Raw genomic sequence first — 23,232 nt, 5'->3', positions numbered from 1 at the left:
AAAAATTTTGTGAGCCAATCAAAAGTGAAAAAAAAAAAAAAAAAGTATTAAAGACGTGAAAAAGGAAATTGAATTCAGCACAGCACGCGCACAGCTGCAAAGGGGGAGGAAAAAAAAAAATCTGCAGAGCGGAGAAGGGCTTCCCCTACAGTGTACCTCACCCTAAACTTTCAGCAAGGCGGTCACGCGTACATGTATACCTCCACGAATGTGTGCGCACACGCACTTCCGGTTGAGCAGCTATACGCGTTAGCTATCAAAAGCCACTGCACTTCGCGTTTCGCTTTTACCTGAGTCCTATATTTATACTGCAGTCCGTTGGTGCTTATACACGACGTGTATTACAATACCTGGGGGCACGTGCGTTGAGTCATTTTTCGAGGCCTCACATACAGGGGAAGGGGAGATCAAACGACGTCGCGCCCGCCCTATGCCTCTCTTTTTCTGAATCGAAAAAAAAATTGAAGGGATTCTGTTCTTTTAGAATTTTTTTTTTTTTTTTTTCTAGTTTCTCGGGGTACGTATTGTTCTGTAATTATAACAATTTTTTTTTTCGACAAAAGATAGGGGACTCGATGACTTGTGTGGCGTATAAGGGGGAGCGAGGGGGGAGAGTAGGGCAGTATGGGCACTTTATTTATATGTAGCTCTTTTAATTTTTGTTTGTAATGAGAAACTGCTTTGTTAAAAAAAAAAAAAATATATATTAGAAATAACATAAAATCTAATAAAATTATTTCTACATTTTTTAAGATTAAAGGATGTCCATAATACTCCTTTGTTATATGCTCAATACTGAACGTATGTACATACGTATGAAGAAGGTATTGTGATACCGAAACAGCTGAAACGTTTTGTAACGAATAAAAGTGAAGGTCGACTATTGAATCGAGAGTCAATTGTTTAAATTTAATAATTAACCTGACATGGATCTTCATGAAGTAACGACCAATACTATCAAACACCCAAAACCGCACTTTCCCAGGAAAATTTCCAATAATTCTCCCTTCCCTGGTGTTAATCCAAACGAGATCTCGGGCTCATCTATAAGTAAAATTAACCGGACGTGAAGAGATTTTCCGTCACCCCAAATGACCATTTCCCTTTAACAACTACTTATGTGCCTTCTGCTTCGGCTGCTCGTGTTAAAGTCCCCCCGAGAGTGCAAGGCTGTAACTATCCCGGGCTATAGTATTATGGAGATGGACAGATGACGGAGAAATGCAATATACGTGCACAAGGGAAAACCGGGTGTATATGAGAAAGTCGGAACAATGCACACGTGCCTATCGACTGCGGCGCGCGAGGAGGAGGAGAAAAAAAAAAAATGTATACGGGCGTGTTTGCGTTGTGGAGCGGCGGCGGGTGTAAATTTTCGGAGAGACTTCTCTCGAGTGCGTGCGAAGGCGGGAGGGGCCGTATTCTTGGGTTCCTTTTTTTTTTCGAGATGCCCAAGATTAGGCTCCGCCATGCACGGACCTTCCGAGGCTCCCCGCGCTCAGTATGTTCCTTTGTACGTGTGGCCTCGCCCTTTTCCCATTCTTCTTGTTTATTGTGCACTCTCGCCTACCGCCAACCCAACGAAGATTGCTTGCTTGTATCTTTTGAATTTTTGATGACCCTTTACTAGTTTTGTATGTTTAGGATACTTTTTGGATGACATTGCTGTACGTGGTACAAAGAATAGGCCTCGACCACCGTGTTACGTGCAGCTAACGCGTTTCGTACGGTTATTGTATTAAATTTTCAGGCGTGACTCGTTAACAGGAACGCCTTACATTTTCACGGGAACGAAGGTGTAACTTTACATGAATTTCATGTGTTTTTGGTAACAAAACAAATTTTAATCTTAACATATGTGTAGGCTAATCGTTTAACGCTAACTTGAGTAATTTTTTTTACTATTGAGCTTTTACTTGGTTATACATGGATGATTTCGTCTTCAAAGTACCAGAAGGACGACATGGCTTACCATCGGAGAGGTTACGTCAAAAGGAAAAAAAATTCTCAAACCTCCAGTATTGAAGCCTAACAGGAATAAGTTTGTTTTTCAAGATGAACTTTACAAATTAATAATTATAAACGAGTCTGTTAAACGCAAGAGATAAACACAATTTGCATGTTGCAATTTTTTAGTCAAACATACATTCTAGATTTAAGGATGGAAAAAGTGCTTTAAAATAGTTAGAAAATTGGTTTTTGGCCTCTAAAAAATTCGCAAGTTTCAGATTGTAGATCTGGAAATTTTTCATCATTTATGTTCATACCCTCTTTTTTCGGATGAAATGCACAAATAAAAAAAAAAAAAAAAAAAGTACAAAAATAGAGACAAAAATTGTTTCCTGCATACTACAAAAAAAAATAGTATCAAATTAATTAGGCTAAAAAGTCCTTTATCAACAATTAACTATTTAACTCTATAATCAGACTAAATATTTCTTGAAACAATAAAACTTTTTGTTAAAAACCAATGTTTGTACGAATAATATCCAGTACGTTGTAATCACTCTGTTTTGGCAGAATAAACATATCAGTCATACCTTTCAAGCAAAATCCCCAGTCTTTTTGGTAAATCCGTTGGATTATTTTATTATTGAAAAAAAAATATTAATCTATTTTTCCGACAATCGATGAAAAAAAACAATAAAAATCTATTTTCACGACAAAAAAAAAAAAAAAAAAAAAAAGGCCAACGCTCCGAGCCATTGACAAAGTTCGGAACAACCGTAAAAGCCGCCCTGTACCCTCCCGCCTACCACCTGTCTCTTTTTTACATATCTACCCTCCCGACAAAAGAGAGCCACCGACGTACAGTATTGTATGTATTTCGATATATTTACGGGCGATTTTCACGGTCTATTCCGACAGGTCACGAAATCACACCCGACCTACAGCATCGATGGAAAAAAAAAAAAAAAAAAAAAATGTAAGGCGGAGAATCGTAATACCGACGACGCTGTGCAGAGGCACTCGAGGGCAACAGGGACTCTCGGAAGGGTCGATCTTTGAGACGTTCAAGGCGTTCTCCCTTGCACCAGCCTGGAAATCGGTCGGCACGAGTCGACGCACATCGGCTGCGAAAGAGCCAACCCGAGATGGTAATCCGATGCCGATAAGGGGCACGATGAGCTCTTGGGATTTCAGCGCGCACGTATACCCCTTCGGATAAGATTCTTATCTATACCACCCACACCCATCAGCCTCATTATTGAAGCCTCTTTTTCCTCATCTCTCCTTGATTTAATCCATACGACGAGTGTGAAAATCTGCGTATTAGGTGAACAAAAAAAAAAAAAAAGGTACGTGTGGTTTGTTGTTTACGGACGATGTGCTGCAGGTGCCTCTCTGATGTTGTTTTTTTCCGAGTACAGATAACAGAAAGCTATATACCCGGTGAAGCGTGTGTAACGAGATACGCGAGCGACGGTGACATTGTGTCTTCCTGCTGACGCTGTGCACGCGCGTCGAGAAGTTCGTCTTTTGCCCTCTCGGTCAAAGGGAACCTATTATGTCGCCTTTGCCAGCGAGTACGTGCATTATGTAAACAGGTGGCATTTTTGGATATTTTTTTTTTTTTTTTTTCGTACCTGTGTGCTGTAAGAGCACAGTTTCGTTATCTACGTTGCTTTGAGCTTTTTTTTTTTTTTTTTTTTTTGGGGGGGGGGGTTTCTTTCGTGCGTAAAAATGTGATGTGAGATACGAAGGTTTTGATATCCTAAGCGCACTTATTGTAATTAAAGAATAAGGTTTCTGCTCTACGTATAGGGCAAACATTCAATTTTTCTAATTAAATACGAAATTTTTATCCATTGTATGGACATGTGAAAAAATTGTTTTCTCAGCAATACGTGTATGAATCGCAGCTCTGCGTATAATACTAACAAAAAAAAAAAAATAAAGTTACTGGAAAAGGATATTGTTTCCGGTGAGTTTTCATTTACGTACCTGTCAGATGGGGATGCAACAGTTTAAATAAGAAAACACAACTGTAATTGTTTTGTTATTCTTAGGCAATGTTTAAAAATATAATATATTTACGATTAAAAGCTCACAACATAAATATATAACATTTATTACCTACTTGTAAAAAGAAAAAAGTTTTTGGAACAGTAATTGTACATATTGCATTAATAAAGCTGTTATGAATATATTTAGTATTTTTTAGTGTTCAAACTCCTTTCCTACTTATTAAAAATCGTACGATAAGGTACAAGATCGAGACTCGGACCCGTTACCACGAAATGAAATCACGGGCTTTAATTTTTTTTCTCGATGAATGAACGCTTATCGTCAACGATGCTCTTTATAGTATTTTCATCGTATAAAAATGGATAAAATGAAGTAAGTCTTGTTTGCAGTAGTACTTTTTTTTCCGCATGAAAGTAATGTACGTCTATGAGGTCAACCATCAGTTTTAGTCAAAAGTTCAATGCTTTAAAAATGTAATTGGCAATCAATAAAACGATAAAAACACTCAAGGCTCAGTGCTTTCGATAAAAAGTACTCGTTAGTTAAAATAATTTTACATACATATTTATTTTTCGAGCTCACTTGACGTGCCATCAAAAACATATATAATAAAAAGGTTGAGTAAAAAAAATAATAATAATAAAAACATTTCTACGATGACAAAACGACCGATCCGAAGCTGAAGAGATACAGGGAAAAACTACTACTTCAAATTTCAAGGGTATAGCTTGAAAGACTGAAAAGAATGTACCAAAGAAAAGTGGCCATCTGGCTCTTAAATATAGACATATGTCTAGGTCCTCGGAAAAATCCGCGAAAATCGAAAGACCCGCAATCGATGGTCAGCTGGTGCGCCTCCTCATACCCACAGCTGTAGGTACAGGCGCACGTTAAAAAAAAAAAAAAAAAAAAGGAAGAAAAAAGAAAATAAAAGACCGCGCGCGCGCACCCGCACAAAGGAGGAAAATCCCGCAGTTGTGCAGTTGCACGCGCGTTGTCCTGAAACGGAACCGCTATGTGTTCCTCCCCGCCACACAAGCGTATCGAATAAAAAGAGAGAATACTTATAAAGCGGATGGGTGACTCACCTTGGATACGAGCTTGGTGCTGTTGCTGGTGCGCGACGACGCTGCACGACAGCGTCAGCAGAAGCGCCAGGAAGCTCCGGAGGGCCATCCTTACACTGTCAAATTCTTTCGTCCACCAACTATTTTTTTTTTTTTTTACACTTTGTTTTTTTTTTTTTTAATTTGTATCTGTTCACATCAGTAAACCGGGCGACGCATGGCTCTCAACGCTCCCTCTCTCTCTTTGTTACTTGTTTATATCAAAATAAAAAGACAGAATTGTTGAGAAAAAAAAAAATAAATAAATAAACAAATAACAAACAAAACACCAATTGTTACATCGGCAACGGAGCACTGGTAGCGCGTACTTCGCTACACACATATGCCTACACTGTTGTGACCATAAAAAATCTATGTGTTGCGTATATCGACGCTCGTCGACAGCGAGGTTAGGTACTTTCGTCAGCTGCTCGCGAGCTTTTTTTATTGTTTGTTTTCATCCGAAAATTCCCGCCTCCCGAAAGTTCGTTTCTCGCAAGCACAGCGTCAAAACGGGGTTCGCTCGAATTTCGTCCCGCGCGGGCGATTGTTTTGTTTTCGCTTCAACCTGCGAATGTGGAAACGAAAAACGTGGAGTTTTCGTCTCCGCGGGGCTGCAGGACGCGCACAACAGCTGCGAAGGCCAGGAACAACAGCCGCGCGCCGCTCGACGTTCCGTGCCAGACTGACGACGCTCAAGCGTGTACGCGAAAGCGCAACACCCGGGGTATACCTATACACCGTGGACCGCCTCTCTCTTCGTGGTTGTCCTATATGTGCGTGAGGTTTGTTCGGCGCTGGAGTTTTTACGAGGAAGTCGCGCGCGCGCACAAGCTCGAGAAGCTCTCCGGGGGCCGATTATTGGCGGCCCTTTGAAGTGGGTATGAGAGCTTTTTTTTTCATATTGATGGAAAATCGATTTTGGCGAAAAGGTGGATGGGTGGTTTCAAAGAGGGACTTCTCTCTCTCTCTTTTTTTTTTTTTTTTTTTTCATTCGAGCGAGTGATTTGAATTATACCTGCTTGGTTGAGCTTGCGGAAATCGAGCTTTTTTAGCAATCCATCTTTCGTTCCGTCCCGAGACAGAACAGGGTGTCAAATAGGCATCTGTATTCTATTAGCCTTGGTTATTGACGCTAATAAAGTGTTTGTCATTTTTTAGGTATCCAGTTTAGAAAAAAATAAATAAATAAATTGACGTCTGTGCTATTCTAACTGTTAAAAAACAAAATTGGGATGAACGTCCCAATTACTACAGATGTAAAAAAAAATTAAACAATTGTACTACAAGCGCTTGCAGTTTAACGTAAAATTGATTCTTGTTTAGCTTATTCTTATTTCTATAACCAATAATCGACTTTACTTGTAAGACTGCGATGGAAGTGATGAATACAAACATACTTTGATCATAATAGGAATAAACAGATCACAGAGCTTAGGTATATACCGTCGTTGAAAATGGGGACAGGATGATTATTTGTAATAATGGAAATGTTAGTTTTTGTTCAATGCATTTTCTATAGCGTTTAAACTCATAATTCATGTAAAAAATAAAAATAAAAAAAATAAAGAGTTACTTTTAAACTCTTTTTATGCCTCAGCATCACATAAGTTATTCTGATTAAAAAAGATTTAAACTTTTCCATACAACCCCAACCAAAATGTATTACCTTTAGGTGTAATGTCATTCAATGGAGTAGTTATGAAGCAATAAATTGCAATAGAAATATGTAGATGTAAACGTAATAACACAAGAGATCTTTGATAAAAAATTGGATTACTTATTTGTTGAAATTAAGACATTGTACGCTCATACACCACATTGCAATAAATAGATGTATACTTTCATATCAGTTTAATAATCCACCCCACACGAGAGTGTCTCATTATAAAATGTTTTTCATCTTTAATGAAAAAATTTTCCATCTTCCTCTCCGTCGTCCGGCAATTGTACGCAGTGGGTTATCGATCAAACAACATATTTAGAGCGGCATATGGTACAAGAAACCCCGACACTGCACCAGTAAACCATCGGCTTCGAAGATGGACACTCCTTTTAATGATATGATTGAAGAAATTACCAAACAATGCAGGGATAAAGGCATCCAGGCGTCACCTGATTTTGTCGTCTTTTTGGTGAGTCAGTTTTTCCCCTTTTTTTCTCTCGTATACGGTGAATGGCAAAAACTACGTAAAGCGGACACAGTACGTATATTCTGGCGTTAAAAAAACACTTGGCTCTTTATGAAAAAAAAAAAAAAGAAAAAAAAAAAAAACAAATACTTGCCTTCAAGTATACTTAGGTACACTGGGATCTTGAAGGGGGTTAAAGTGCTTTCTTCCTCTTTCGAAACAATTTGCAAATTTCTCAGGTCTCGCTCGTATCGCTAAGCCTGACGAATCGAGGATACGAGACAGAAGTACCAGTGAGGAGTCTCGGAGAAGATGGAGAAGAGTCAGAGGAGGTGGTGGAGGGGCCGGCGAGCAACGAAACGAAAATACTCAACGGTGTAATTGAAAAATTGTTCGATCCGTCCAGGCCAAGCTTCGTCGCGCTTAAGCTTCAATTTCACTTTGCGAAACGCTATCGTGACAGAGGTTTTTTGTTTTCATTACTATATCCCTTTATCTTTTATTTTCTTTCATTTAACTCGTACATGGAACGAACAGACGAACTTGTTTCGAATAATGTAGATTTAAAATTTGGACTTTTGTTTTCATTGGGCGATTTTCTTTTCTTTTTTTTTAGCTTGACACTTTTTATGCCACTGGCTTAACATTTAAACAAGCTGTGTATACGAGTACTTCTACAAAAAATTTATTATCACGTGAAAAAAATTTGTTAATTTTTGAGAGTAATTTGTTTTTTGTTTATTAATTTTTAAACAAAAATTAGATTCTTTAAAGCACATTTACACAAAAATTTATCTTACTAAGTTTATATTTTTTCTTTCTTATATTATTATACTATATATTATTTTATAAATTTGTATAAAGAGACTAGTTTCCCGTAAATTTAATAAAATAGTTAAATAAATAAATAAATTAAAAAAAATAACACAAAATTTTAAGTTTATGAATAATTTGTAACATTTTTTAAAGATATGTATGTACATTTATTTTTATTAATTATTACTATACAATAATATAATAGCAAACAGAAATTTTTTGATAGTAAATATTACAATATTGAAATATTTAAGTTCAGATACTTGTTTCGGATACATTTATCTTTTGCATTTTTTTTTACAAACGTTACTTAATATTATATTCATTTAATGCATTAAATTTTAATTATTTAATGTAGAAAATTCAAATTTTCGATAGAAATAATTAACAAACACTGTAATAAAATTTTAATCGACACTAACTAACATTGAAAAATAACTGTTAAGAAATAAATTTAAAAAATTCACAAGTATAATTTACATTAAATAAAATAATGTTGAACTTGAAAAAAAGTAGGACTCAAAAAATTCTAAAATAAGTCTTAAGTTTCAGACATTTTTTATTAAGGGTTGTTCCAAATTAATTGTCGTGTACGACCAAAGTTGATAAACGAATAAATTTATTCTGCATGGTATTTTTATAGACTACTTTTAAAATTTTGTTTACAAGTGTTAAAAATCAAGGTAGATTTTTTGTGATAAAAATGAAGTTTTTCATGCACTTTTAAAACATATCTAATTTTTTTGGACCACTACACATATCTCAAATAAAATTGTGATTGACCTACAAAACTACTGCAACTTACTGTATCGGAACGTTTTAATATTGTGAAATCAATTTTTTTTTCTTAAATTGGACAGTTGAATTTGTTGAAAAGTTGAAGAAAAGTAGGTTTATGATTCGAAATAACATTTTCGTTGATTGCAGCTTTGCCCTGACAAGTAAGGATAAATAAAAAATATTTCCCTGCAATATATTGACAGCACCTGGAAATAAAATTGTAAAGAAAATTAATTGATAGAATTATGCTATAGATCTTGTTAATTCGGATGAAAATTAATGTATTTAAAGCGTTAAGTATATTTGTCTCTACCTGCATATTATCGTTGGACTAGTAAGTTTTATTCAAAGCTCTTTTAACTTTTTTCATTTATCACATTTTTCGTCAACAATGTAGTTTGTTGGAAAAAAAAAAAAAAAAAAAAAAAAACTTATCACGTTTTATATGCCCCTATAAACTCACAAAGTTTTGCCGATATTCCATTATCCATACCTATACAAGCTCACGTAAAAAAGCAACCCCGTTGATAATCTCCAATGCACTCTAAATACATATATATGTGTATATATGTGTAATGTACCATAATCCACGTATACCTACACGTGTGCTCACACAGGCCACGCCGTTAAGAAGTGCAGGAGCCGGCTGGCGCACAAGACCGCGCCGCTATCGAAGGAAATTTGCGACACGGTTAAGCTGGATAGTACGCGGGAAATGGAGAGACTTTATCAGAAAATACTCGTTTTTATTACCTTGCTGAGCGGCCTTGGGGATCCTACACTGCCGCCTGTACTAAGGTACGCGTAGAATCCAGTACTTGTACCTACAACTTTGCGCGTGTTTTGTTAAAAGTTTCATTAGGTTGTTTTGATCGAGAAAACGGGGAATTTTGGGCATTGCGAGGAGTAAAGGGATCTTATCGTGAGGGTTTTTTCACCAATAGATGGGTGTAACGTGTAAGTAGTTGTGATATCGCATCGCTTGGATTGATAAGGAACCCATTGTTACGATACCGAGATAGAAAAAAAAAAAAAAAAGGAAAACAATCGCCGAGAAAATCTTTATCGACGCCCATCAAATCCCTGAAGGTACTGCACTCCCGCGATTTAAAAGCGAGAAATAGTAGTCATTACGTTTCTCAATTTTTTCAACTGTTTTTCTTCATTGTCAAAATTTTTTGGTCTTATTTTAATTAGTATACATTAATTACGTCAACTTTTGATATAGCTACGACTATCTTTTTGTAAGCTCATGATACATTTTTCGTTATTTACCACAGTATCATGTATAAATCAACGAAATTATTAACTGTTCCAATTTCTTGTATGGAAAAGATAAATTTAAAAAACCACACAAAGAATATTTTAACTTGAACCATCGAACTTTAAGGCCCCAAAACTTTTTATATTTTTTATCAATGATGAAAGTATTCAGCAAAATAAAAAACTTGAAGTGTCGTAAAACGACCCATTCCCACATTATATGCGTGTACTACCGTCATGAGTAAAAATGCGTCACCTGCGAATCACGGAGCGTTTTTACTTGGCTTTTTACATACTTTACTTGGCTCCGTGTATCGATTTAAGACACACTCGACCATACATTATCTATGTTCCCCCTACATAAATAGAAACTGATTCAAACAGTATAAAAAGCTTGACAACTTTTTTTGCTCGCGACGGCAGTGCATGTATGCATGTGTGTGTAACGTCCGTAGGGAAGTCGCTATCGGCTTGCAGAGCGTGATCCAGCCCTCGGAGCTTCCGCGCTTCGTCGCTTTATCGGAGCCCGAGAAGGAAGAACAATTGGCGGAGCTGGCTCTTATCGTAGCGGGCATTCGTCTCTTCAACCGCGACCGTCAAAGCGGTGGTGAAGGCATCGACGACCGTAAGAACACCATTACTGTACATACATACCGAAACAGTCAATTGTTGCATGCTTTTTTTTTTTTTTTCATGCATACGTTTCATCCGCCTTCTGAGTCAGGCGTTTCCGACTACGTGTATTTCTGACTCTATGAATCATCAAATTTAAGAATGGAGTTATCGTTACAAGGGTATACTTGAAATTCATATGAACAGCTACATTTAGTTCTAGACACGATAGTGTCACGGAATAATCGAATCAAACTTATCGAGTCCTAGTTGTCCGACAATATTTTTTTGCAACGTTTTTCCATTTTAGCAAAGTTAATCAAGTGTTTTTTTCCTACTACTACTTTTACTGAGACTAATATTGATGTAATAGGAAAAAAATTACAATTATCTGATAATACTATATGGTAACGTTTCATGTATAACCCTAAGTAGTTGAGTAATTTTTTTGCTACCTTTTACGGACACTCTAATATTTAGGGAAAAATACTCGAAAATTATATATTTTAATTACAACGAAATTTTTTCAGGCGATTTTCAATTGATCCTAATGTGGTTTCTAAAATTTTGATTCGGATAGTAGACTTGGTAAATCAACAAGTTATATCACTTAATCAACACATCCTTGCCCCCTAAAATCGATCTAAAATCGATTAAACGATGGTCTTAAAATGGCAGCATGTACCTAATTTATTTGAATTTTAATAAAACTATATGATGCTAAAATTTTTTTTAATAATGTATGAAAAAGACTTAAGATGTAGCATTAACAAATTTCATTTCCTGTGAACGTATAAGTATGTGTATGGAAAAAAAAATTTTTTTGGTCGTAACGATTGTGCCATTTCCGCAACGGTATAGTCTTTAGCATAGGTCGAACTATGCACTCGTTTTGTATTCATCGTGACTTGTCGAGAACTGCTTACTGAATTAGAATTTTGCTGACGCGTGCAGAGTATACTGCCTATATTCATATAAGTGATGCATTGTCAGCGAAAAATACGAGCGCCTTCTCATAGGCAACCTGTCAATTACGCGTGTCCCTCGCCAATTGGTGACTGCTCTACTTTAAGGAGACGTATTACACTCTTCATGCAAGTTCTTACAATAATTTGTTTTTTCTGCCGTTAAATAGCTGTATTTTCACAATGATTGTAAGCAAGTGCACTAGAGAAAGAAAAAACCACCGATTAAAATGTTTTTCTTGTTCCTTCCGGTATAAAGATTTTTACGTGGCTGTAGCAAGAAAGCAGTGACTTTCTGTCTACTTTGGGAAATGAAGCAAATGCTTCCTATCCGCAATTCCGCAGTGGCACGTAAAATCGTATACACGCCACGGTTAACAAGTGAAGAAGCCTCGGATCATCCGTTTAAACGGTCCCACAGTACGCGGATCATCCGAGACTTTATTTACTCTATTCAGTAGATTCACTGTTTTCTTCCGCACGACACTGAGGGATGAGGGAATTTATAATCAATATAAATAGAATATAACACTTGTTTCGAGTTTTTTATTTTTTTTTTATTTTTATATCCCTTTTTCAGTGTTTTTCTCAAAAAACTATAAAATTAACCAAAATAATAACAAATGATTCTACGTCGTTACTACAAAAAATTTTAATATAAATTGTTCCATTTTAATAATTAAACATTTGTTAGATAAATAAATCTTGTTCCGTTTCGTGCATATTTTAAAATTTTCTTATACTTTGAAAAAACAAATTTTTTTTTCTTTTTGTTAGCACAAAAAAATATAATAAAACTGCTTTACTCTAGTAATCAAAACAATTATTAGACAAATTAATTTAAACTCATTTTATGCATGTTTGTAAGTTTACTCGTACTTTTAAAAGCGCAGTATAAAAAAAAAGTTTCCATCCCAATGTGGTGTACCTAAACAATTGTTTTATTTTTTCAGTGATTTTTGTTAAAACTATTGCATGAAATTTTTCACTCATATAACAGACAGATTTCTAAGTTAACCAGAATTAAAAAAAAAGCACGTGTGTCGAAAGTGCCGAGTGTCTTACAGCAGGGTGTCAATACGACGCACTCGTCAATCGTTCAACTGCTGGAGACGCAGATGGAATACGTGTACAACTTCACCGCGGCCATCGAGGCGGCCCTGAAAAGCGGGTCTTTCGGTGACAACGACAACGACGCGACCAAACATGACAAGCAGAGGAGATTCCGAGAAATCACATGGTTCACCGAAAAACTCGTCGCCACTCGACAGTACGAGATTTACGTGAGGTACATACCAGTTTTGCCGTTGAAAGGATGCGTTTACGCTTTTTGGAAATGATACCTTGTTTCTTCAACAGAAAGCTGCTGTCGGACTTGGAGGTCTGTCAGGTGGAAACCAAGTTGCTGATCAATCGCTTGCGACACTCGTTCCTTCAACTTCACGAGACGGTGAAGTTTAGAACTGCCGTACCTACGAACAAAGTTTACGTGCGTATCGTGCAAAAGCACTGCTGATCGGTAACTGTATAGAATTGATGTTCGCTATTGTGTTTATCGTAGCCGTCGTTCAAGGAAATCGCCGAGATTTGGTTGAGGCTGCAAAACGAGGTCATAGTTTTGAGTAGCGTCAACGAAATGCTCTTCGAGCTGCAAGATATATTTCCTAAGGTATACGATTGTTCGTTTTATGGATGAAAAAAAAAACTATCATCATTTCATTGTGAAATGTTTCCTCGTCCAGCACATACATCCGCGCTACCAAAGTGCCCTTAAGGCCATGTTGTCAGACGTCGAGGTACTAACTGATGCCGAAAGACTCGAACGAACAATGGGAAAGTCAATAGGTAAGGCCGTCATTAAGTAGGCTTATACTAGTGGAGCTTCACTTATATCTGTATGTGCGAATCGTGTTGAGATACCAAGACCTTTTGCGACTTTAATGAATGAATAAAAAATTTAAAGATGACAATAAAATTTTTTTCTTTTAACCATATCGCACTTGGTTTTTTTTAGAAAAATTGTTATTGAGTACTGCAAGTATTATAACCATTGATGAGACAAAATTTTCTAGCCACAACAACGCTTTGTGTTTTTGGAAAACAATTACATTTTTAAGCGTTAATAAATCTTAAAATTATTTCTGTACACATTTTATAATAAAAACTTCCAATCCGTTAGTCAAAAATATTTATATTATCATTTTTTTTTGTTAATTTTTGTAAAAAAAATAAATGTATTGCAGTTGATTGCGGCGAATGCTCAATTTTCTACCCAAACTGTGACACGAATTTCGACAAAATAAACTTGCAGGTGAGCTCGTCCCTCCGAAAAGTGTAAAAAAAAAAAAAAATCAGCTGCACAATGGTGTTTGCCAATTATCCTTTGGGCAGCTTTGCAATCGAATCAAACCGATTTTTCCATTTTTTTTTCCAGTTTCTCGGATTCTGTGCCTGGAGCTTCGTCGTAGGCAGAGGCGCGCTGATCCCAGGCAATCCAAATATCGGCGTAGCCGAATGGCGAGGCAAGTGCTTCGTGTTCAGCTCCGTCGAGGCGGCCAAGAAGTTTGGAGAGCAGCCAGACAGGTACGCCAGTAATTGCTGCTGTCGCCACTGCACGTCCATCTTATGTGTAGTAGTGTGTTTAACGGATGTACATGCACCCAGAAAGAACGAGACTGCCGAACTCACATTTTTTTTTTTCAGGTTTTTTTCGTTAGCTTTGGACATCGTGAGGAAAAAGCAAGAGTACATATACCTGTTTCAGATGTTCAACGATTTGCAAAGCACAAATTCTTACAACAGGTAACGGCTTGATTTTTTATTGTTGTTTTTAATTTTATTATTCTTTTTTATCTTCGAGTCAACGATTTCCGTTCACTTGTTGTTCAGCTCGTCCGACGAGGGCCCATATTTTCTGGTTCGTCAACATCAGGAAGTTCAGACCGACACTCACGTAGTTCCGACGTTCATTGACAAGGATTACTCGGCGAGCCTTTGGCAACTTCGTGAACAAGCTTTGCATTTGGTAAGCGCATAATAACATCACGATTGTTACGGGGCATTTGATTGATTGATCTCACAGGCGGACATATGTCGAAGTGTTACGCGAAGTACGCAGACATTCAAGTCGCATTTCCGGGCAGGCGTGAACTTGCAAACGCTGATGCCAAAGGACAAGGAAGCCCAAACGAAGAAAGATAGTAGCACTAACACGATCACGGCGAAAAAGTATTTGTACGGCTCGCGAGGCCGACCAAATGTGGAAGAGCTTATTAACTGCGGTTGCAACAACGAATAGTACCGATACCGATTGTGGTCTACATGTTTTTTTGCAAATCGATCAATAAAATAATTTGTGATCTTTCGTACGCAATTTTGTACAACCGTCTGATGCACCTCTGCTTCTCGGCTTTCTGGTTAAAAAAAGGAAACACCTACTAGAGCAAAAAAAAAAAATAAAATAAAATAAAGAAAAACAACACAAAGTACAAAGGCAGATGAAAATTGATCAATTGTGCCCGCCTTATTTAAAAAAAAAAACTTAGAAATTGCGTTGGTCTTTGCAGGAGGCATTTGTGTGTCTAATAGAAGTATAATTTTTTTGAGAAGCCAACTTTGTGAGTGACACGAGTACAGGGATAAAATGTCAAAAGAAACGTTACTTCGCACGGTAATATGCTGTGGATAAGCTTATCTTGGACAAGCTACACATGGATGGCGGCGTAGTTTGAGTTATATACGAAATTAAAAAGAAAGCCAAAAGTAAAAATAACATAATCCCTTACCACAAATGATAATATGAGAATAGTTTATAAACTTGCTTAAAAATTTAATAAGGATGTACTACAGCAAGTTTTTAACTTCGTACTATATGCCAGGTATTTCACGTTAACCGAGACAAAAAATAATTTTTTTTTCTTCAAACTTTGGGTATGTATGTATAGTAATCTATGAGGGCATTTGTGTTATTTTTTCAGATTTTTGACCATTACCACTGTCGTCAGTAATGGTCAGACGTTTCAAATTTTTCTTTGACCTCCAGCATGTAAATTTTAGAGAAAAAATTGGGATGGTAAAAAAAAAAATATGTTTCCGATAGCAGTTTTTCGGCTGAATACAATAAAAATATTTTTGAAAATTTTGAGGTTAGGTTCATCCATTTTTTCGAATTTTAAAGTTAAAAATTGATTTTTCGAAAAGTGTTTTTTTTTTTTAGTTAAATATGAATATTTAAAAAACATTAAAGTCTTGTGATATAAGCTCTATTAAAGATGTAGATGCTAGAGAAACTTAAAAACTGTTAATTTTTATGTAATGAGGATAACACCACATATTATAACAAAACAATTGTCATACTACCATGATAAGCCGTTATTATTAAAAAAGTTATTAAATACGTCTAGTTATTTAAAAAATATATAATCATAGAAATAATGAATAAAAATTTATATTGAGCCCTCATTTTGAGTAGAGCAGTTCTTTCAAAATTATAATCAAACTGGTTCAGTATCGTTCAATAAAAATGAAAAAAAAAAAAAAATTGATTTTAAAATATTTTTCATACTAACTTGAGAAATAGGTTGATAATTTAGTAGATTATCCCTAGTTTCACGTTGACAGACAATATTTTTGGAGTTTACGAAGGAGGCGTTGATAATATAAATTAAAATAACTATTTAAAAAAAACTGGGCATCATTTGATACCAAAATAAAACTAATTTTTATAATTAGCTGAATCAGAATAATATGAATAAGTTCTATGAAACTCAGTACGTTTAAATACTAGAGGTATCAAAATCCAAGAAAATTTTTTTACAAGAAATTTCGCCAAAAACCAAGGAGCAAGTACTAAATAAGTCTGTTTCTAGTCATACTCAACTACAAATAAATATGAACGAATTGTAAACCTCATACCCTTGATATCAGAAAAGGTAAATAGTATACTCATTTATTAAGGATCTAAAAATAATTTTTGTCAAACGTAGCTTTTAAGTCACCTACCATGTAAAAATGTTAAAATTAAATTCATCAAGATTTATAATTTTTCTTACACTATTTTCTAATTATACGCCAATGAGTAGAGTAAGATGCCATAAACAAAATGGTTTATCATTTCAAAATAGATCTTATACAATATCAAGACAGCACTGTAGAGAAAAACAGTTTCAACCTCTTAGTTGCATTTTGCAATATTGCATTTTAAATAGTTATAAGCTGTCAAATTACTTTTTGCTATTAAAAAAAATTTTTTTGTAACGTAGAGCATGATGATAACACTCTGGAGATAAGTAAACGTTCAGTTAAGTAAAAAGTTTGTATTATTGTTTACATGAAGGATAAAGGAACCGAAGGTATGAAAAAAGTAGAACATCGTTTCTTTTTTATAAAAAAAATTAAAGTAATACTTTTAATCAGACACGTTCAAATACACAATTCTATAATTTTTATCCAACATTCTTATTATTCGGCTTACCATTCGTAAATTCTCCTTAATCATCTTCCTTCAATAGCTAATACGATGTATTTTTAAAAGTTTCTTCAATCGTTCAAAATGCTCCGGTTTTTTTCAAATCTTACTATCCTTTTAAGCATCATGCAGTGCATTGTCAATCATTATTTTTATTTCAATTTTTACCTCAGTTAAATTCAGTTACAGTTACTTTAATTTTCACACCAAAAATCTATTCTTACGCTTGAAACTTGCTTCCGTTGTTCCTTTACATTAATTTATTTTCATCTGTTTTAAAGAAAAGATGACAATTTATTCACATTAGTTCTTATAATTTTTATTAAATGAATTCTTGAAAATTATATATTCAACGATTTAGCTCAATTTTAAAACAATTCTTTTTTAATGTCACCGGTCTGCTTGTAAAACCTGATTTCAATTTGATTTGGGATTAAACATGAACGATCAAAAAAATTATAAAGAAATAAATTTTATATTTTATGTATACATATATTGTATCAATAAGTGATCGCAGAATAGTATATGTTAAAAATTTCTAATTAAAAAAGAAAATTCATTGTAAGTAATATTGTACAAAATATTTTTCACTGCACTTGAGATACGTTTGAGCAATAATAAGCACAGTACAGCACAGTACTTCAATATGTGTAAATTCCATACTTAGTTAAAAAAAAAAAAATAAATAAAAAATCGTAATTATAGCTCATTTTACATTAGCATATCACTTTCAACGAAATTTATCGCCTGTGATTATTGTATAATAGGAATCAAAAAAAAGTTTACATTACAAAAAATATGAGCTACAAAAAGCTGATAGATATGATCATTACGTGAATAATGCCTTTATAAATGAAATGTCATCAAAACGACGATGTATCACTTCAAAGCAAAGCAGTTGTTGTGAATGTACAATTAGTCTCACATAAAAAAAGGAGAGTATCCAATGCGCTGTATACGTGTCAAATGATAAATAAAAGTGTACTTTGTATTTCGTGTGTAAGATAACGCGAAAGTACGCGTTTATTACGTACAGGTGGCGTCGTATTTGTTAATCTACGACCAATTTAGTTTATTTTTAAATTTTATTAGTATTTTTTTTTTTTTGTCTTTTTATACCGTACGAAGATGGTAAGACGCGTTTGTGTGCACACGTTGTGTATTCATCACTTTTGTGTTAGGACATAGAGCGAAGGAGGAGGAGGAGGAGGAGGGACATTTTATTCTACAAAGTGGTCCTTAAGGTACTTCATCATGCCAAAGGTTCTGAAGCGCTTGACTCCAAAGACCTTCAGTAGATCATCGTCGCAGATGGCGTACTGCTTATTCTTCGGATCCTGAAAATTGTGCCAAGACAAACCATTAAACGACGTGAATTCACGCTCACACTTTTCATTAAATATTCCTTCCGAAAAACCAAAGTAAACGCTTACGTAAAGATTTTTTTCCTTGATGATGCTCCAGATCTTCCTGACGACCTCGTACCTGGGCATCTCTTTGCTGCCAACCACGGCGGCCAGCTCGGGACTCAGTTTGTGGGCCTTGGTGTAGCCACCGCCCTTGCCACCTTTTTTGGCACCACCACCACCACCGCTGGACTTCTTGCTCTTGTTGGCCCAGTCGGAGTCAGAATCGTCCGAGCCGCCCTTACCCTTCTTGCCCTTCTTACCAGGTTTGCCTGATATTAAAATATGTTGGCCATTATTTTTTACAGCATTGCCCACATTTGCCATTTTTCATTATTTTTACACGTGTTGATGTCGAAGGGGGAACGAGGTGCCGATTTAGGAAAAAACGCAAAGGCACGCAGAGACCCTTCGCTTGATCTTGGATATACGAAAACTAGCTCTAGTACTTTTTCTGTGTACATTGATGTATCAGCAACATGCACGAGCGCCAGTTTTGTATCCGTTCTACTGATTGATGTACGTATTCAAGTAAATGAGAAAGTATGTTAATAACCTTTCTTGGGCTTCTTTTTGGGACTGTATTCTTCGTCACTTGCGTCCTCGTCACTTGCACTTTCCTCTTCCTCGGACGAGCCCTTCTTGCGCTTGTTACTCACGCTCTTCTTAGGGGCACGTTTGGCGGGTTTTTTCTCTTCCTCTTCGGAGGACTTTTCTTCCTCTTCTTCCTCCTCTTCTTCCTCTTCCTCACCATCCTCGGACTCCTCGCTGGCGGCCTTCGACTTCTTGTTGTTCTTTTTTGGACTGTCCTGCTTCTCTTGTAAACATTCCATGACTAATTCGTCAATTTCCTTCTTTCTGAAAATTCGAAGAAAAGAAAAATTGTACATCCAAAAAATGGTCACATCGCCAATTTTTCCGTAAGGTAGTACAACACGTCGGTTTGTGGGAGGGGGAACGAGGTGCCAGTTTAATATTTTACAGTGGCACGCAGAGACCCTTCGGTTTGATCTTGGACATAGAGAAAACTTGCTCAGGCACATTGTTTTTTTTGTGCACAAGTACTTGCTTAGTGTCCATATAATTTTAGGTACGTTTTTATGACTTTACTCATTTCTCAATAATAGTTATGTCATACGTTACATTCATACTCCATCTGATTGCTACAAATTTTGTCAAAGTTTTTTTTCACATAATTGTCAAATTAAACGCCATCATATTTATGAATAATTATTTTCAAGCATTTACCATAGTGTGGCAAACTAAAAGCACACACTGAAGATGACACTATTATGGTACATTAACTTTAATCGAATACTTTTGTTTATTTGTTTGTTTTTTTAAAGGAGATATACAAATCAAGTAGTATAACTAGAGATTTTTTCACGTGAAAATCAATACTTACAAAAAATAAAGAATTTTAGAAACAACGCATTCATATCGTCTTTACCTTTCTGTAAGGTCGGCTCCTAATTTCTCTTCCAGTTGTTGCCTGACCTTCTTTGCTGACATGGATGTCAAATCGGCACCTTTCAATATACCTGCAATAATAGAATAATATTTGATTGATTTCTATTACAAACCAACTCTAATCGATTTGGTTAAAGCTCTTAGAGTAATATTTTTTTGTTTTTTTTTGCAAATTTTACTTTTTGTTCTTACACAATGTTAGCAATTTATTTTAATAAAGTTTAGGAAAAACTCACAAATTTATTGGTCTTGTGAATTATTTTTACTAAATAAAATTTTCCAAAAATCAATTACCATCTTTACGATTGGTTATTAGCGAGTCTTTAATAGATTACAATCATTACCACTCGGAAAAAAAGATACATTGTCAAGACGAGAAATGGAAAAAATCGATTTTCATTTCATTTGCAGGAAGACGGCATGGCGGTAAGGGGCGCACTTTACATGAAAATACTTGAAATGTGTTTGTGAACACAGGCACGTGAGTGTGATGTGAAATCGAATGTTTGATGTACAGCTCGAGCACAAGTTTAATGTCAATAATTACATACTCATTTCAATGAGCAAAAAACAATATTAAAATTAAACAAAAAAACAAAATAAAATCCCAACAACGTCAACTACATCCATATCCTCTGTTTTATAGTACATATTTTACGTAATTTAGTTATCTTTATTAATGAATATTAGTAAAAATCAAGGACCTTTCCAACATTGCCGAGACTTTAAAAAACAGATGTATTGTTGTGAAGCAAATTGTATTACCAGAAAAATCAATTTGAATTACTAAAACCGTGCTAGTGATCGTGTTTTTCTCGAGAATGTATAGAAACTCAAATGGAGACAAAACTTTCCCCCAACCGGAGTTCAATAATGTCGAAGGTCCCTCCGATAGGCATTCCTTTTCTTGCTCTCTCCTGAATGTGAAATAGAAAAAAAAAAGCTGGGAGCCCTTCTGCCTGCTGCAACCGACGGCATAAGCAACCAGCACATCGACTTACGGCCGTTTTGGCCAATACTCGCCCTTAAAGCTGCGTTCACAAGGTTGTCTCTTTGTTCCAGTAATTTGGCAAGTGTAAAGGATTTTAATTATGTATTCTACTATAAAAAAAGTGTAATTTATTTATTACATTGTGATAATTCGAAGTGAATTCTCAATTGTGTATATGTATCATCAACAACTAGATCAGAAGACCGTTATGAAGGCAGCTTTACCCTTTCTCTTATGGTTCCCCTTTTCTCTTTCGTTCTTCCGTACACCACCGCCGTCTCTTGTAACTAAGCCAACCATCCCTCTTATTCTTACGTCCCTCTGTACATCGTTCCCAAGGCTTTGAGATTTTGCCGAAAATTAAACTTCATAGCTGAAAATCAAGTATCTTCAGCTTCGTCCACAACGACTGCAGTGTTCTAGTCATTATGAATCAACGAGTATTTTTTACCGTTTGAAAGCAAAAATTTTTTTTGTCGAATCGTACACCGGACGTCCTCAGCGACCCCAATATCCTTTACACGATTCCAACAACAAACCCGTTGTACATTAAGTACTTTATTCCTTAAAAATGAAGCTCAAGAATCCGGTTTGTCGTTATACCGCACATAGTTCGAAGCACGACGATCGATCCGGTGATACGCTGACCCGATTCGGTTTGAATTTTAAGTCATGATTTCACCAAAAATCGAGATGCCCGCGTTACACGCGTACTAACGTCGCGGGATAGAGGGCGTTGCTACAGCGTCATGCGGTGTGTGTATACCCAAACACCGGCACCCCCATCCAAATACTGGCAACTTGACAAAGAGAATTCATTTGTTTACGACGTAGAATGAAGTTGTGTCGATGCACATAAGTTGTATTGAAAAAAAAAAAAAAAAAAAAAAAAAAAAAAAAAAAAAAAAACAACTACTGTGGATGAAGCTGGATTTCGCGTTTTCCCAAAGAATTCACCGACAGCCCAAAATTACGATAACAATGCGGAAAGAGGCCTAAAGGGTTGGAGGTGTACAAAAGGAAAAAAAAAAACAAGAGTAGAAAACGGATGCAGATGCCGCGAAAGACAGAAAGACGCCCAATGCATGGGGAGCCCGCGCGAGTTTTGATAGGCACACACACATTATATACCATCGTACTACTGCTTTTATTGTTCTTTGTTATGTTAGAGATAAGAAAAATCACGCTGGACAATGAAGACACGACTTTGAGTACAGATAAAAAAAAAGAAAAAGACAGTAAATTGTCTTTTGCTTTAGATCGCGTGCGCGAGAGATAAGCCGGCCGTGCGCTTTCTCGTACTAATAGCCGTGCACGTATATGTACAACTCCATTGAGCGTAATGTTTGTTACTGCCACGGCATAGCTTGTAATGGACTGTTAATTAGGGGAAAATAGATGGCGAGAAACGTTTCGAATAGATATGATGATATGAACTCCGAAATGGCTGACAGGGAGATAGGGATAACGCGGAGTGTATGGACAGAGTGAGGCGACGCCGAGTGATTTTGGAAGGTAATGAAAGCAACGCCCAGCCAAGCGGCTCCGAGAACACGCGCTTTCGACATCCTAGTCTCACGAGTGCGTTACTCCAAGGCCCTCGAATGGCGTAAATACAGAGTTAATCGGTACTCACCGGTGATCTCCTTGCGGAGCTCGTCCTTGCTGATATCGGCCATGTCGGATATTATACTCTCTCTCTCTCTCTCTCTGTACTTCTATACGTGTTCTCTCTGCTCTGCTTGTGAGGCTCAAGTGTATATATAACGTATATATGTATTTATAAAATATACATGTAGGTGTGTATATATATGTGTGTATTTATACGAGCGGCGACTATGTGTACCGTACCAACTTTTCCCGTCGACGGTCCTCTGCCAACTGAGCTGCGCGCCACGAATCGTCCCGCTCTATGTTATATCGTTTTTGCAGTTATTAGGGTATCCACACACAAAGTGTTGGAATGGATAAAACCGAATGAACGCACGTTAAATCGATGCTTATTGAGAGGGAAAATGTTTTTAATTTTTTGAAAATTTCATGCGTACATATACATATATGTGTGTGTGGCTTAGAATTAAGTTGGTTTGTTGACTAAATCACAGATGATAAAATTTGTTAAAATAAAAATAGTAAAAGATCAATTTGCATTTTCATCAAAGGTGAAGCTTTTTCGGTTAGAAGTTTAGATGGTATATTTTATTTTCAATTTTATATGATTGATTGACACGTGACCTAATTCTTTTTATTTGTTG

General features: G+C 36.0%; 3 protein-coding genes across 4 annotated transcripts in view; 1 reads left to right on the top strand and 2 right to left on the bottom strand.

The window, feature by feature from the left end:
• Window positions 1-5,748, bottom strand: part of Meltrin (disintegrin and metalloproteinase domain-containing protein meltrin) — a 110,073-nt gene extending 104,325 nt beyond the window's left edge. Inside the window, exons 1-2 of one of the 2 annotated variants that reach the window (XM_089590624.1) lie at window positions 5,376-5,748; window positions 5,058-5,197 (exon numbers count right to left, since the gene is read on the bottom strand). In XM_089590624.1, the coding sequence (XP_089446750.1) occupies window positions 5,058-5,145 (88 nt within the window). In that variant the 5' untranslated portion in view covers window positions 5,146-5,197; window positions 5,376-5,748. Of the gene's footprint in view, window positions 1-5,057 lie in introns of both variants that reach the window. The other variant, XM_089590623.1, reaches the window with a different exon arrangement.
• Window positions 5,749-7,117: 1,369 nt separating this feature from the next.
• LOC106645281 (cilia- and flagella-associated protein 206) lies at window positions 7,118-15,022 on the top strand. The gene is made up of 14 exons (XM_089590396.1): window positions 7,118-7,210; window positions 7,447-7,494; window positions 7,549-7,672; window positions 9,421-9,601; window positions 10,522-10,691; window positions 12,694-12,931; window positions 13,003-13,132; window positions 13,205-13,312; window positions 13,386-13,488; window positions 13,887-13,954; window positions 14,078-14,226; window positions 14,347-14,445; window positions 14,533-14,668; window positions 14,726-15,022. Exons 1-14 carry the CDS (start codon window positions 7,118-7,120, stop codon window positions 14,939-14,941), a joined length of 1,863 nt encoding a protein of 620 aa, XP_089446522.1. The 3' UTR covers window positions 14,942-15,022.
• Window positions 15,023-17,036: 2,014 nt separating this feature from the next.
• Non2 (upstream activation factor subunit spp27 homolog Non2) lies at window positions 17,037-22,848 on the bottom strand. The gene is made up of 5 exons (XM_014361121.3): window positions 22,614-22,848; window positions 19,967-20,057; window positions 19,073-19,374; window positions 18,544-18,788; window positions 17,037-18,447 (listed from the first exon to the last, which is right to left on the bottom strand). The coding sequence occupies exons 1-5, from the start codon at window positions 22,654-22,656 to the stop codon at window positions 18,331-18,333; spliced, it is 798 nt and encodes a 265-aa protein (XP_014216607.1). The 5' UTR covers window positions 22,657-22,848; the 3' UTR covers window positions 17,037-18,330.
• Between the last annotated feature and the right edge of the window lie 384 nt (window positions 22,849-23,232).

The sequence above is a fragment of the Copidosoma floridanum genome, unplaced genomic scaffold (genome assembly GCF_036245765.1).
Source record: "Copidosoma floridanum isolate Cflo_tuat_1 unplaced genomic scaffold, Cflo_Japanese_pri ptg000012l, whole genome shotgun sequence".
NCBI lineage: Eukaryota > Metazoa > Arthropoda > Insecta > Hymenoptera > Encyrtidae > Copidosoma > Copidosoma floridanum.
Note: the sequence above shows the minus strand (reverse complement) of the source record. Positions and strands in the feature narration are given on the sequence as shown.

Excerpts from the sequence above, each read along its gene's own strand:
- LOC106645281 (XM_089590396.1), top strand. The coding sequence starts at position 7,118 with ATGGACACTCCTTTTAATGATATGATTGAAGAAATTACCAAACAATGC. Across the intron at positions 9,602-10,521 it reads ACACTGCCGCCTGTACTAAG|GGAAGTCGCTATCGGCTTGC; the intron begins GTACGCGTAGAA and ends TAACGTCCGTAG. Across the intron at positions 13,489-13,886 it reads AACAATGGGAAAGTCAATAG|TTGATTGCGGCGAATGCTCA; the intron begins GTAAGGCCGTCA and ends AATGTATTGCAG.
- Non2 (XM_014361121.3), bottom strand. The coding sequence starts at position 22,656 with ATGGCCGATATCAGCAAGGACGAGCTCCGCAAGGAGATCACCG. Across the intron at positions 18,789-19,072 it reads CAAAAAGAAGCCCAAGAAAG|GCAAACCTGGTAAGAAGGGC; the intron begins GTTATTAACATA and ends TTTTAATATCAG. Across the intron at positions 18,448-18,543 it reads TCAAGGAAAAAAATCTTTAC|GATCCGAAGAATAAGCAGTA; the intron begins GTAAGCGTTTAC and ends CACAATTTTCAG.